Raw genomic sequence first — 16,185 nt, 5'->3', positions numbered from 1 at the left:
TGCCTTCACTAGCAGGACCAAGTACTGATTTTGCCCCAGATCCCTCAGGTGGCCCCCTCAAGGATTGAACTCACAACCCTGGGTTTAGCAGGCCAATGCTCAAACCACTGAGCTATCCATCCCCCGCGTGGTTGAGCACGGACCCTGCAACTGCCACCCATTGCCAGGCTGGAAGGCCGGATACCACCTCTGCCACCCATTTCCCCAACCTCTCTTTGGTTTAGATTACACTCACCTCCAGGATCAGCATTACCGCCATCCCTTGTGTTAGGTGGAAGAAAACATCCTGTTTTTTTAGGTGACCTTGCGCCCTTTGAAGCGTTGTAATGCTGTGGAGAAGCCTCAGAAACAACGTCACTGACCGTTTGCTGCACATCTTAGCTCACCACCCCATTAATGCACACAGCGTGCTCACCTGAGTGCGTGGACACTTTCCTATGATCATTTGCCTCCCTTAGTCCATGAGGCTGCCCTGGGTTATGCCTTGGGTTATTAAACACACCACCCTGGCCAGTAGCAGTCCATGCACTTGTGAGCCCCCTTGCCCCTACTGCAATACTGTGTGTCTTGGGTTTCCTTCCAGTCCACGGGCTCCCTTGGGGCTGCCCTGCCTTTGCCTGTCCCCTTTCCAGCAAAGGTATAGGCACGTGAGTAGTAAGCAGCACACAGCCATGAAACAGTTAAATTTTTCTTGTCTTGCTCTGTCCCTCTTTCCTCCCTCCCCCCACATTAATTGTCCCTTGCCTTGCTCCAAGTGAAATGAGAGGAGGGGCCAAACCCATGCTGATGTTTATAACTCCTCGTTCCTAGGTGGTGAGTGATCCTCCACGCTGACTGCTTTTCCAGCAGCTGTATGACTACCTCATCTCACCAGCCAGAAAGCATTGGCCTGAACTCCCGGCCAGCCAGAAAACACACACACCTTTCTCCCCCCATCCCCTGTGCTTAAAGTGCAGGGTGGTGACTATGAGGGTATGTCTACAGTACGAAATTAGGTTGATTTTATAGAAGTCGATTTTTAGAAATCGATTTTATACAGTCAATTGTGTATGTCCCCGCTAAGCGCATTAAGTCGGTGGAGTGCGTCCTCACTACCGTCACTAGCATCGACTCACGGAGTGGTGCACTGTGGGTAGCTATCCCACAGTTCCCACAGTCTCCACTGCCCTTTGGAATTATGGGTTAAGGTCCCAATGCCTGATGGGGCAAAAACATTGTCGCAGGTGGTTTTGGGTACATGTCGTCACTCTCCCCTCCCTCCCTCCCTCCCTCCGTGAAAGCAACTGCAGACAATCTTTTTGCGCCTTTTTGCCCGGGTCACCCGTGCAGACACCATAGCATGGCAAGCATGGAGCCCGCTCAGATCACCGTTGCTGTTGCGAGCATTGTAAACACCTCGCGTATTATACAGCAGTATGTGCAGTACCTGGCTAAGAGATGGCAGCACAAGGACGATTGTGATGAGGACATGGACACAGACATTCCTGAAAGCACGGGCTGTGGCAATTGGGACATCATGACAGCAGTGGGGCTGGTTGATACAGTGGAACGCGGATTCTGGACCCGGCCAACAAGCACAGACTGGTGGGACCGCATAGTGTTGCAGTATGGGATGATTCCCAGTGGCTGCGAAACTTTCAGATGCATAAGGCCACTTTCCTGGAACTCTGTGATTGCTTTCCCCCGCTGAAGCACAGGAATACCAAGATGAGAGCTGCCCTGACTGTTGAGAAGTGAGTGACGATATACACTGTGGAAGCTTGCAATGCCTGACTGCTACTGGTCAGTCAGGAATCAATCTGGAGTGGGCAAATCTACTGTGGGGACTGCTGTGATTCAAGTAGCCAATGCAATCACTGATGATCTGCTATCAAGGGTAGTCACTCTGGGAACTGTGCAGGTCATAGTGGATGGCTTTGCTGCAATGGGTTTCCCTAACTGTGGTGGGACGATAGGATGTTGAAATGCCAATAGTTATCCTTGGAGACCCAGTTTACCCTTTGCTCCCATGGCTCATGAAGCCACACACACAGGCAGCCTGGACAGTAGTAAGGAGCAGTTCAACTATAGGCTGAGCAACTGCAGAATGGTGGTAGAATGTGCCTTTGGATGTTTAAAAGCTTGCTGGTGCTGTTTGCTGACTAGGTTATACCTCAGCACAACCAATATTCCCATTGTTATTACTGCTTGCTGTGTGCTCCATAATATCCGTGAGAGTAAGGGGCAGATGTTTATGGTGGGGTGGGAGGTTGAGGCAAATCGCCTGGCTGCCAATTTTGAACAGCCAGACAACAGGGTGATTAGAAGAGCACAGGTAGGCACGCTGTGCATCAGAGAGGCTTTGAAAACCAGTTTCATGACTGGACAGGCTACGGTGTGACAGTTGTGTGTGTTTCTCCTTGATGCAAACCCACCCCCTGATGATAGGGGGAGCATAGAAACATTTGCACCTGTGGGGGGTTAAAAAGAGAGAGTAAAATTTAAGATGATACATTTTTGAGAACAAAAGGGAGACTCTTTCACAGTGAATCAAGCAATTCACAGCAGACAGCACATGTGCTTTAGGTACAAGGTTGCATTTTGCCTTTTATATTGAGCACCTGCTGGTTTGGTGACACATCACACACGGCTGGGCAACAGAATTCGGTTTCCAGGCAGCTATGGTAAGCCAAAGGGTACGCAGGTTTGGCTTCTAACACCTTGATAACATGTGGGAATGTTTTCAAACTGCAGCACCCCCCTTTCCCATAGCAAGCAATGCCGGTTGGGTTTGCCATTTAAAAGGAGGGGCTGTGGTTTTCGGGTGGATGTGCAGCACACGCCTCTCCCACCCCTCCGCGTGGCTATTTGGGATGATCCCTTAACCCCTCCTCCCACCACATGGCTATTCTCAGGGATGATCCCTTTTAGCCAAGCACAAACAGCCCAGCATGAACAGGGTCCTTTTACTGTTCCCTTAAAAAAAATTCCCCTATTTCAACCAGGTGACCATGAATGATATCACTCTCCTGAGGCTAACAGAGAAACATATAGACCGAATGTTGCTTGAATGCGACCATTCACTGCCATGTATTGCGCTGCAATGATTCCAGACTACTTGGTATTGGCTTGGCATGGTAAAGTGTCCTACCATGGAGGACAAAATAAGGCAGCCCTCCCCAGAAACCTTCTGCAGAGGCTTTCAGGTACCTCCAGGAGAGCTTCATGGAGATGTCCCTGGAGGATTCCCGCTCCATCCTCAGACACGTTAACAGACTTTTCCAGTAGCTGTACTGGCCATGAATGCATCCCAAGTCTTCAGGGCAAATCAAACATTAAACACTATTGCTTTTAAATCCTGTACTGTACTTATAAATGTGTACTCACCAGAGGGGCCTTCTCCACCTTGAGGGTCGGGGGTCCCGCCTTGGGAGGGTATTGGCTCCAGGGTGATGAAAAGGTCCTGGCTGCCAGGGAGAACGGATTCACTGCTTGCCTGCTGCACATTCTCCTCCTCCTCCTCTTCCTCATCCACAAAATCTTCCTCTGTGTTGCGTGAGACTCCTCCCTTGCAGGCATCCACAGACAGTGGTAGGGTAGTGGTAGGGTAGGCATGTATGGGACTCTGACCCACAGCCAGGGCCGTAGCAACAAAGGAAGTGGCCCCCTCCGAATATATGTCCGGGCGGGGCCCCTTACAATGCAGAAACTGGAATGCGGTATTTATTTTATACAATATACAGGGTTCATATTATGTATACATAGGCCTACAGTGTACATGTATTCCGTATTTACGCAAAGCGCTTCTTTCGAGCCTTGTTCTCCGCAAATTGGTTAATCAATGCGTCATAGTCCAGAGATCTGGCAATCTTGTTTTCGATTGAGATAACTGCAAGCGCAGAAAGCCTGTCATCTGTCATGGTTGAGCGCAGGATATTCTTGATCAGTTTCATTCTGCTGAAGCTTCTTTCAGCACCAGCAACAGTAACTGGTGTGGTCAGAAGAATTCTGATGCAAATGCAAAGATTCGGATATATCTCCTGAAGGCTGTTCTTGTATATGTACGTTAAAAAATTGTTTGCCATGACAAGTCCTCTCTCTTTCTCGATGACAGAAATAAAACGATTCAATTCCATTATGAGTTTGTTGGCATCAATGTCTCCCATTTTTCTTTGCTGTGATTCTCCAGTTCATTTCCTCTGTGACACTGCTTCAGGCTGTTAGCGTTGTACAGAAATCCAAACAACTTAGACCACTCCACGAGTTGGTCAAATCGCGACGAAACAGAAGATATGGCCTGATCAGTGAGAACAAGAAAGAACTGCGATTTGAATTTTTCTTCAGCAGAAAGACGACTCGAATCATCAGCACATTCGTAATCAAACATTCTCTTCTTATGTCACACCCTGGTTTCTGGAAACACCTGGTCAATACCCATATGCTCTGCTATTCCACGTGCATTTGTGACCACAGAGATATATCCTGTATTTCGATAGTCTTCCAAAAACTTCTTTGTAGCACCGACTTCTGCCTGCAATACGTCAATTGACACATCTGGTGACAGAATTAATTTGCTGGTTTTATTGACGTGAAATAGTATATCGTACCACGTGTACACAGTCAGAACAAAAGGCCACGTAGTAACATGGTCTAAAAGCGCACCGGCTTCTGTTGCTGTATTGCCATCTTCCTTTTCGAGCGCATATTCTCACAAAGATGACAAAGCATTGCACAATTCTTCAAGGTGATAACGCAATGGCTTCACAGCATCAATTCTCGACTCCCAACGAGTGTCCGATAACCCTTTAACAGATATTGGCATATGTTCTTGAAGTATATCCCAACGTGAAGGTGAAGAAGAAAAGATAACGTATATTCTGTTAATCAGACCGAAAAAGTCAACGGCATATTTCGATGACTTTGCCACGTCTGAGATCACAAGATTCCAAGTGTGAGCTCCACATGGTACATACAAGGCACGGTCATTTATTTCTAGCATGCGGGCTTGAACTCCTTTATTCTTTCCTCTCATATTTGCGCCGTTATCATAAGCTTGGTCTCTCATGTCAGCAATGTCTATTCCTAAGTTGTTTGCCTTTTCAAGAAACGCTTCCAATAAGCCCTCGCCAGTTGTATCATGAACATTAAGAAAACCAACAAATGCTTCACGAATATTGACACCATCTTCACCATTGCATTCAACAAAGCGTAACACCACAGACATCTGTTCTTCATGTTCGTCGGGAGTACAGTCCAAAATAACGGAATAATATTTTGCTTTTTTTAAGCTGCGCTATGTTGGCCTCTTGAATGTTACTGGCAACAAGTTGAATCAGCTCGTTTTGGATCTGTGGACTGAGGTACTGAACATGTGTCTCTGCCTTCTTAATCCTCTGTAAAAGTTCGCTGAGGACAGTATCATACTTTGCAAGCAATTCAAACAGTCCCAAAAAGTTGCTATTCGAAGGATCGCCGAGCTTTTCATTACTTCTTCGAAATGCCAAGTTTCTTTCGGACAAGAAAATAACGACATCAACCATGCGTTTGACAACATTTCTCCAGAAATCTCTTTCTTTCAGAAAAGCCTGCAATTCGAGTTGGTCAATAGATGTACGGTTTACTATGCCTGACCGAAGGTCAAACCATTTCACCATACAGTCTTGATGACCTTTGCCTGTTTCATGCTGCTGAAGTCTTTTTGACAGTGCTTTCCAAGCAGATGTTCCACGACGTAGTGGTATGTCGCCAGTGCCAAATAATTTACAACAAAAACAAAAAATGGCATCTTTCTGAACTGAGTACATTAACCATGAACGTCTTATTTTCTTGCCATTTGCCATGGTTCGATAGAAATGAGTACTTGTGAACCTCCGTCTTTCCTCGTTAAATGGAAATTCGTAACTTTCATTCTGCTGCAGTGGGCCACTTGCAACAACGTCACACACTTGCCTGTCCGATATTATATACGGCCAATCTCCTGGATCATCAGTCAGTGGTTCAGATTCAGATACTTCTTTCCCGGCAGCAGCTGGAATATCTGTCACAGTTTGTTTGGTAGAACAACTGGCTTCACCTTCGACCTCACTTGAAGCACTTCTGGATATGATTCGTCGCTGCTAGCACTGTCCGTTTCATGTGCCTGTACCTGTACATTGGATTGCAGTGCAAAATACGTTGACAACTTTGGAATTTTCTCAAGTTCCTTCTCGGCATCTTTTGCTGCCTTTCGTTTACTAGCTCTGCTCTTATACGTTCTCTTAGACATCACAAAGCACGCTTCTGCGTTGGAAACGAATCGTTTCAAACGATAAAAAATTAAGCAACTAAATTAATAACATTTATCCGCCGACCGCCATTATGAACGCAAATACACATTCTTTGAATGGGTCCAACTAAAATTCAAAACTGACCGACAGACAACTGATGTAGCCAATAGCATTATGATGTATCATAATGACTTCACGGTTTTGTCAGTAAAAGCGACATGGATTGTGCAATAGTGTCAATAAATGTCACTTACCTAGTTATACCTTACATTTTTTTGGCCACTTTTAGGGGCCCCCTTCCTTGCAGGGCCCCCTCCTGTCGGAGGGTACGGAGGGCGCTCGCTACGCCTCTGCCCACAGCAACCGTTTGCCTCCTTTGTCTTTTGGTAGGTTTGCTTGAGCTCCTGGACTTTCACACAGCACTGCTGTTTGTCCCTATTGTAGCCTCTGTCCATCATGCCCTGTGCGATTTTGGCATATATATTAGCATTTCTTCTTTTTGATCGGAGTTCTGCCTGCACAGATTCTTCTCCCCATACAGCAATAAGATCCAGTGTCTCCCATTTGCTCCTCTGGTATACGAAACAGTTAAAGTTTCCTTGCTTTGTTCTATCCACCTCCCGCCCCCCCCCCAGGCACCTTGAATTCTTTGCTTTGCTTGCTTGTTTGCTTTGCAAAGGCTGATTGCTTCACCTCGCTTGCAAATTCACCTCCCTGGTTGCAGCTTCCAGCCTGCCTGGGGGGAGGGGGGTGAAAGAACCTGGGACAGGGTACACTAGTTCCCTTTCTTTTCACTGTCCCCTTTCTGTATAATTTGCTTGTGGTGGAGAACAGCCCCCCCTGTTTTCCTGAGCTCACCCTTCTCCGGGCCCCTGGAGCCATCCTGTTTACACAGCCTGCCTGTGGGTGGAAGTATGTGGGGCAGGGGATGCTAGTTCCCCTTCTTTTCACTGTCCCCTTCCATGTAATTTGCCTGTGCCTGCCTTGTCTCTGGGGCTGGGGGAGGGAAGTAACACCCCCCCTGTTTTTCCTAAATTACCCTTCTCCGTGCCCCTGGAACCATGCTGTTTCCAATACTATTTGCTGCTTTTCTGGAGCCATGCTTTCTTGGGGCCATGCTGCTTCCACGTGGTCCTGCAGCAAGTCTGAGAGCCCCAGCCTGTTCCTGTTCTGAAGGCTTCCTTGCTGCTTTCACATAGAGACTTGCCCCACCCAGGTTTTGTACCTTTATGCACATTCTGAGAGGTGGGGGGGGAGGGGGAAAGAGACATTGCTGCAAAGTTTACCACCAAGCACCTTTTGCAGCAGTTTCTGACCTTCTTCCCTCCCCCTCCCTGCCCAACCACAAAGCAGAGCTGTCCTTCTTTGGGTAAGCTCACACAAATGTTGCCCCACCTTTAGTTGTGGTGAAATCATTATTACTAGAGCTGGTTGGAAAAGGGGTTTATTTCTATGGAAAATGTTTTTGGCATAAAAGTAATCATCAAAATATTTCAGCTTCAAACCAAAATATTTCAATTCTGAAATACTGCCACATTGCCTTATGGGAGATATAATTTAGGTTCATCATGGGAAATTAAAGGTGGCTAGCCCTTAATGGAAAGGCTGGTATCAAGAGGCACATAAACTAAAACTCCTGTGAGGCAATGCAGTGGTATTTCAGAATCAAAATATTTCAGTTTTCTGCTGAAATATTTTACTTATCAGTTTTTCAATGAACAGTGGAAAAATTCTGCAGAAGACAGACACTTTTTGCAAAATATTTCAATGTATTGAAAACCTAATTTTCCAATGAAAAAAAGTTGACAGAAAATTTTCAACCAGTCCTACTCATTACGCTGAAGCTTGATGTTCCAAATGAAATCCATCTCAGATACAATTTGCAAAATCAAAACTGAAAGAACAATGATTGTAAACACAAAACACTGCCATCTTGGCCAGAACTCTGGAACTAACTATCAGGAATCAGCCCTTACATGATTCAGAATCCAGAGTCTGAGGCTAATATAACTTATTTTCTTTCAGTTATCTAATTTTCCTACAAAATGAGAGAGTTATGAAAAAAGTGGTGTTACTTTTGTAGCATATTGTGACAGACCCAGACCAGTGGGGTACAGGAGTCTGGTAGAGGGCAAATATACTGGTCGCTGGATGAGTAGTTTTCTGTTCCCTGAGTGACCAGAGAAGGGGCTGCACTAGAGTAATCAGGAACCTGCTAGAACCAGTTAAGGCAGGCAGACTAATTAGGACACCTGGAGCCAATTAAGAAGCTGCTAGAATCAATTAAGGCAGGCTAATCAAGGCACCTGGGTTTTAAAAGGAGCTCACTTCAGTTTGTAGTGTGAGTGTGAGGAGCTGGGAGCAAGAGGCGTAAGGAGCTGAGAGGGTGTGCTGGTGGAGGACTGAGGAGTACAAGCGTTATCAGACACCATGAGGAAGGTCCTGTGGTAAGAATAAGGAAGGCGTTTGGAGGAGGCCATGGGGAAGTAGCACAGGGAGTTGTAGCTATCATGCAGCTGTTACAGGAGGCACTATAGACAGCTGCAGTCCACAGGGACCTGGGCTGGAACCCGGAGTAGAGGGCAGGCCTGGGTTCCCCCCGAACCTCCCAATTGACCTGGACTGTGGGCTCTTCCAGAGGGGAAGGTCTCTGGGCTGTTCCCCAACCCACATGGTGCATCTCTGAGGCAAGAAAATCTGCCAATAAGCGCAGGACTCACCAAGATAGAGGAGGAACTTTGTCACAATATGTAGAATCAAATAGATGCAGAAAAGCAGACATACAAAAAGGATCTCAGGTAGTCTTTGTTAAATCATCCCTGTAATGATATCAGCAGGAATTATTAGCATAATTTTCTTTTCCAAGTCATAGGAAGGCATTCTTGTTTCTGATTACGCCTGTTCCTGTACATAGAGAAGTGATATGGGTATCTCTCATTGTGCTTAGCGCCTCTGGATTCAGAACATGTTCTCCTTCTCGAAATATGTTGAAACCACAACAAATCAATTCCAGATCTGTCCAAATTTTAAATTCAGTGAGGATTGCACAGGCATATCATTTGAATTTCTAATCTCAGAACAAGTCAAACTACACAATTTAGGGAGCTCACTGATCTTTTCATTGACAGTACTTTCATCAGGTTCTCATTGGAAGGAGGCCAAGAACAATTATTATAACGAACAATCAGGGTTTGTGTGTTGCTCATTTTACCTAGGAAACTGAGATTGATCTGAAGCCTCCAATACTGAGGAATCAGGACTTTTTACATCTCATCTTGAAGTCAGTACCATTCTGTGGCACCCAGCTTATTTTTTCTTGGAGGTTTTCCATCCCATTGATCTGGCCTGACCCTGCTTAGCTCCTTATATAGGATGAGATCACAGCTTGAGGAGACATGTTGCTTCTCGCTCCAGAAGTGGATGCATTTCAGTGATAAGTGTCTACATAAAGTGTTTCAGAACATTTCTGGATAAATGTTGCTAATATAAATCAGTATAAATCAAATGGATAAACAAATACATTTTTGAAGTAAATATTAAACAAATTGGCACATGAAATTACAAGCCCAACAGCAAAGATTTTTAATGAATCCGTAAACTTGGTATATGTACCCTGTGACTGAAGAATTGCAAATATAGTACCTATATTTAAGAAAGGAAAAAGAAATGGTCTGGGAAACTACCATCCTGTTATTTTGACCTCAATTGTATGCAAAGCCTTAGAACAAATTTTGAAAGATAGAGTAGTTAAGGACCTAGAAATAAATGATATTTGGTATAAAATACAATATGATTTTACAAAAGACAGAACAAGACAGACCAACCTGATCTCTTTCTGTGAGAAAATTACCAAGAAATGAAGTAGATCTGATTTAACTGGATTTCAGTAAAGCATATGATACAGTTCCATAGGGCAAATTATTAATTAAATTGGAAGATGGAGATTAATATGAGAATCAAAAGGTGGGTAAGGAACTGGTTTAAGGAGAGACTGCAACATGTCATGTTGAAAGGTGAACTGTAAGACTGGAGGGACGTTACAAATGGAATTTCTCCAGGATCGGTCTTGGGACCAATCTTTATTTAATGTTTTCAATAATGACCTTGGTACAGAAAGTGGGAGTGTGCTAATAAAATTTGCAGAAAATCCAAACTGGGAGGCATTGCCAATACAAAGGAAAGCTGGAATATCATACAAGAAGATTTGGACAATCTTTAAGACTGGAGTAATAGAAATGGGATGAAATTTAATACTGCAAAGTGCAAGGTCATGCACTTAGACTAATAACAAGAATTTTTGCTATATGCTGGGGACATTCCAGATGGAAGTGACAGAGGTGTATTGGTCAACCACAGGATGACTATGAGCAGCCAATGTGATGCAATCCTAAAACGCATCAGGTGAGGTGTTTTCAGTAGAGACAGGGAAGTGTTATTACCATTGTGCAAGGCTCTGGTGAGACCTCATCTGGAATACAGTGTGCAGTTCTGGTCTCCTTAATTTAAGAAGGTTGAATTCAAGCTGGAACAGGTGCAGAGAAGGGCTACTAGGATGATCAGAGGAATGGAGAACCTACCTTATGGGAGGAGACTTAAGGAGTTTGGCTTGTTTAGCCTAACAAAACAAAGGTTGAGTGGAGTTATGGTTGCTCTTTAAAAATACATCAGTGGGGTATACATCAGGGAAGGAGAGAGGTTATTTAAGTTAAAGACCAATATTGGCACAAGAACATATAGATTTAAATTAGACATCAATGAGTTTAGGCTTGAAATGAGATGAAGGTTTCTAACCATCAGAGGAGTGAAGTTCTGGAACAACCTCCCAAGGGGAATAGTGCGGACAAAAAACGTAATTCTTTGAAGACTGATAAATTTATGGGATAGGCCCATCCACAACTGCTATTAGTTATTTTCCTCAATGGCAGGTGATGGGACACCAGATGGAGAGGGCTCTGAGTTACTACAGAGAATTCTTTCCCAGGTGTCTGTCTGGTGGGTCTCACTGATTACCATATTTGGGGTCAAGAAGGAATTCCCCCAAGTCAGATTGGCAAAGCCCCTTCCTCAGCAGCCTGATCACTTGCTGATGTGAACTAGAGTAAATGGTGGATTTTCCGTAACTTGAAGTCTTTCAATCAAGATTTGAGGACTTCAGTAACTCAGTCAGAGTTTATGGGCCTATTGTAGCAGTGGATGGGTGAAGTTCTGTGGCCTGCGATGTGCAGGAGTTCAGACTAGGGTCAGGGGTAGTCAACAGGTGGACCATGGGCCAAATCCGGACTGCCAGATGCTTTTGAATGGACAGCAAACTCTTTTTATTTCCTTACTATTGTCATTATTGTTGTTTTTGTATTATTTTCTCTGGAATCCGGACCTTGACTATACCTTAACCAAAAAATTTGGACCTTAACAAAAATAATTGCCTACCCCTGGCACTAGATGATCATCACAGTCCCTTCTGGCCTTAAAGTCTAGGAGTCTATGGAGCACCTGATAGAGAACTTCCTGCAATCCATCTCCCTTGTTAGGTCACACTTTGATAACAGCCAATACCTTGATCTATACCCAGTGAATAGGTGCTTCAATAGATCATTGAGCCCCATATGATAAATACTTCTGGCTCATTCTACTCCTATGTTCAGGAACTTCATTCTACAGCAGTGGAAGCTTCTGAGTCCTCTCTGAGGGTATCCTGAAGCAGAGTATATTGCAGTAGTCTAGCCATGATCCACATCAGAGAGGAATGTTCATAGCCTCCAGATCAACCACAGGCAAATAACGGTACACATAGGATGTTTGTCACTTGAGACTCCACGATGACTAATGGTTCTAATATGACCCCAAGACAATAAATCTACCATAGTTACTTCCCTGTAAATATTCAAGTGAGGGCATAACCATTAAGTTTGTCTCTAGAGCCAGCTCTCAAGGCCCCTATAATTCAAGGAGGAGTCAGATCTTCTGGATGAAAGGCAGTATATAAATATAAACTATTCATAACTAGAGCTGGTCATAAAATTTTCATAAGAACAGTTTTTCCATCATAAAAAGTTGTTTCAATAAAACCAAACGTTTTAAAGAAATTGTATTTCAACCAAATTTCTGATGAAAGAAAAATATTTCAGAATGACATATCTTTCATTTTGGAAAAAAATTGTTTTGGAAAATTTCAAAGTTTTTTCAAATTTCAAAATTGTGTTATAAATTTTGTTATGATGTGTGTGTGTGTGTGTGGTTTTTTTTTTATTTTCATATTATTGTCCTTCTTTCTGTTTGTTTTGTAATGAAACAGTTTGATACAAACAGGAGACACATTGATCTAGAAAGGAAGATAACATGTTTCAATCATTACTAACCCTGACTGACAACTGTACTAATCAGTACTAGCAGCTGTCCTTTGTAATATGAACAATAAAATAAAAATTAATTGACTATTTCAGCTATGCTATATGATGACCTCACAATAGTCGTGCATAATATGCGTTATTGCTTATGTGCTATTAATGTTAAAAAATAATATAAAATGAAAAAAAATCTAAGCAAAATTTCAAAATTTTATGAAACAATACTTTTCCAAAATGACAAAAATTTACAGGATGTTTGTTTTGCAAAATATTTTGAAATCATTCAGATTCTAACAGAAAAAATATTTAAAATGTTAACATTTTCCATGAATCAGAAATAGTGAGTTTCAATCAGCTCTCTTCATCATAAGGCACTGCAACTTCACTCAAAAGTTTACTGGGGGAAGTGAAATATACCTAATTCAATTTCAGTTGCTGGGAGAAATTTAGGGAGGCAAAATGTAGTTACCCAAAACTGGATTGTGACCTGGATACTGGAGAAACTATATGGGAAAGAGTATTAAAAATAAATGTGCTATATAGCAGATTTGCTTATAGAGCCATGAGAGCGGATTCTCCTCCCCGCTTATAACAATGTATTGCACACAATATTCTTTGAATGACATATTAACAACCCTCTATAGGCTGCAGATTAGACACAAGGCAGCCTCTTCACCTTTATTTCTCTTTTTCTATGCATGAAAGTCTTTTATCAGTGAAGGAAATCAATAAACAGGAAATGGTAAAAAGAAATAAAAGAGCTATTAAATGTCTTATAAATGGTACACTGCCTAACACTCTTCCACTTACACCATATCCATGCATGGTAAGGAGCAATAAACAGGGTTAAAGTAATGTAGAAATCTTTGCAGTAGAAATTGATTTATTTTTCAAGACCTCCTATCATAGATTAAGAAATGAAAATAAGGCACTGTCAGCATTGTAAAAAGAAATAAAGTGTAAATCACATTAGTAGCAAAATTAACTTCCCTTTCCATGCAACTAAAATGTTGTGTTATGTTGACAGATCTGGGAAATTTTAGTGGCCGGACGAGAAGTGCAGTCTCTGTACGAGAAGGTCAAGGGGTTGTTCTGATGTGCTCTCCTCCACTTCATTCACCAGGTACAGTAGGCTGCATTTTGTATTGATACTGCTCTGTTTTACTGTCTGCTCATTATTTTAGAACACGTTTGACTGAAACTTGAATGATGAAATATGCACAGTTCTTGGAGTACCACAGGAGTAATTAAAGATCATATACTGTAAATGCCATTGAGTAGGCAGGGTTTCTGGGATAAGACTGTCTTATTCCCACCATTTCGGTTGACTATAACAGCAATAATCTCCATACCACCAATGAGAAATATGCTGCCTTCGGGTCACTGAAGGTGATTTCTTTTAGAGTTTAGAAGCCTTCAAAATTTTGTTCCAAATGTCACTGCTGAGATACAGTTGTTGAATACAAATTGAATTTTGTTTTGACTAGTACAGCCATGATTTTGGTTGCATTCCCTTGCTACATAGCTTTGTTTCCAGCACAACAGCATCATTGCTAGAAGTCAGAAATAATCATAAATCCCAAGAAACTGATCCATCTGAAACTTTCCAAACAAAAGCTTAGAAATGCCAGTTTGGTTACGTTTTTCCTTCTCAAACTCATTCTCCTGCAGAGGGTGTGTGGATGGGTAAATACTCTTTATACAAAGTCTGATATTTGCACACTGTATATTCAGGTGCAATTCCTAGAGATACTTTAGATAATTCAGTAACTTTCTTGTCCATAGACACCGTAGAATAGTTCTTTTTCCTACTTGGGCTTGAGTTCCATGTTTAGAGGAAATTTGCTTCTGTGTTCATATAGCGTCTTGAGAGAGGCTGTAGAAAGAAGAGGAGAGGTTAAACCAAAGGGAGGACAATCCTGTTTAATTTGATAGAACAGGGTTTGGGTTTGGTTAGGGTATTTTTTTGTTTTGTTTTGTTTTGGTGGTGTTTTTTCTTTTGTTGGAGGGGCTGCAGGTGGGGTTGGATTCCATGGCACTGTGGGATGATTTCCAACTATCTGCCTTACACCCCTCCAAAAACTCACTGCTCTTTTCTGGGCCCATTCTCCCAGTTGCGCATCTCCTTTAATGGTCTCTTCTAATCTAGGACACCATAGTATCTAAGCAATTAGCTCCTTTTATTGAATGTTATTGCACAGTACTGAGGCATCACTACTACATGTGAGAATTCAGTGAGGAGAAGGAGATAGGCAGAAGTGGTCACATTACTATTTAAGTGGCCCATTAGCTGAGGCACCTATACCCGAGGCTGCTATTTAAAGTATATATAGAATGTGTGATTCCAGCACATAGACAGGTACTGGGTCTGGATTCACAATACAGGCAGAGACTGACAGGACAGAGGGAATTGGTCATTGCTGCATTCATAACCACCCTGCTCTTTACCATCTATCACTTCACAAAACACCTCACCTTCCTACATGCTACCCAAACGCATGCCCTTCATATGTTTTCCCAAGAATTATGCCTCCAGCTATGCCTGTCCAAATCTTCTGAAGGGTAAAAGAGTGGCACAGGTGTTGAGTTACTTCTGAGGGCATTCTGCGCCAAAAAAATAAAAATTCTGTGCACAATATTTTAAAATTCTGCAAAATTCTGCAAGTTGTAGCAATAAATAAATGCAGAGGCTCCAGAATGGCAGTGGGGCACAGGTCACTGGCTGTATGAAGGTAGGAGATCATCCTGCAGCCTCTCCTCCCCCCACCCTTGGGACACAGACTCAGTGATGATGCTGCATCTGACATTAACACAGCACAAGTCCTGGGCCTGCCCCAGAAACACCCTGGGGCCCTGACCCTCTACGCCAGGTGCACCAGATTGGGGCAGACAAGCTCAATCAGGCAGGAACCAAGTGTGGAGGAACTCAGTGTGGGGGGATCCAGGTGTGGGGTGAGAGGATTTTATGTGGGACAATCTGGGTGCAGACAGCTCAGTGGGAGGGGTCTAGGTGTGGGGGATCTGGATGAACAGAGTCTCCTGGTGAGGTTCCAGGTGCAGGGGTAATGGGACTCTGCAGGGGCTTCTTGATGAAAGTGGTTGGGGATCAGCAGAGGGGTCTGGCTGTGGGGGTCTCTGCAGAGGGATCTGGGTGCTGGGGGAGTGGGGCTTGGTGGGGTGGGGGTCTGGGTGCAGCTAGTTCGGCTTGGGGTCTGGATGTGGGGGCTCAGAGTGGTGCAGGAGGATGAGACTCATCAGAGTGCAGGGAGCTCCATGGGGGGTGGTCTGGGTGCAGGTGTGGGGGTCTGGAGGCAGGGGGTCTGGGTGTAGGGGGGCTCCAGATGCATGGGGTTGAGGTTCAGTGGGGTGGGGTTTGGATATGGAGGGCGGGGAGTATCTGGATGTATGGGGTGAGGCTTGGTGGGGTGTCTGGGTATAGGAGGTCCAGATGCATAGGGGTTGGGTGGCTGGGGAGCAGATCCCCAAACAGTGACCCCCCCCCCACAGCTGAAGAGCAATGGGGGCAGGAAGCAGGGCAGAATGCTGAGCTTCCTGCAGCTGGGGGAGGTTTCTGAGTGTGGGTCTGACACAGCCCC

At 43.9% G+C, this 16,185-nt stretch overlaps 1 protein-coding gene across 6 annotated transcripts in view; it reads left to right on the top strand.

Moving 5' to 3' along the window:
* Window positions 1-16,185, top strand: part of CNTN5 (contactin 5) — a 1,008,853-nt gene that overhangs the window by 698,383 nt on the left and 294,285 nt on the right. For all 6 annotated transcript variants that reach the window (XM_008178633.4, XM_008178637.4, XM_008178631.4 and 3 more), the window contains one exon: window positions 13,617-13,712. In XM_008178633.4, coding sequence (XP_008176855.2) covers window positions 13,617-13,712 — 96 coding nt within the window. The remainder of the gene's footprint in view (window positions 1-13,616; window positions 13,713-16,185) is intronic.

This window comes from Chrysemys picta, chromosome 1, assembly GCF_011386835.1.
Source record: "Chrysemys picta bellii isolate R12L10 chromosome 1, ASM1138683v2, whole genome shotgun sequence".
Classification (NCBI taxonomy): domain Eukaryota; kingdom Metazoa; phylum Chordata; order Testudines; family Emydidae; genus Chrysemys; species Chrysemys picta.
The sequence above is the reverse complement of the archived record's forward strand: the minus strand, read 5'-3'. Positions and strand labels throughout refer to the sequence as shown.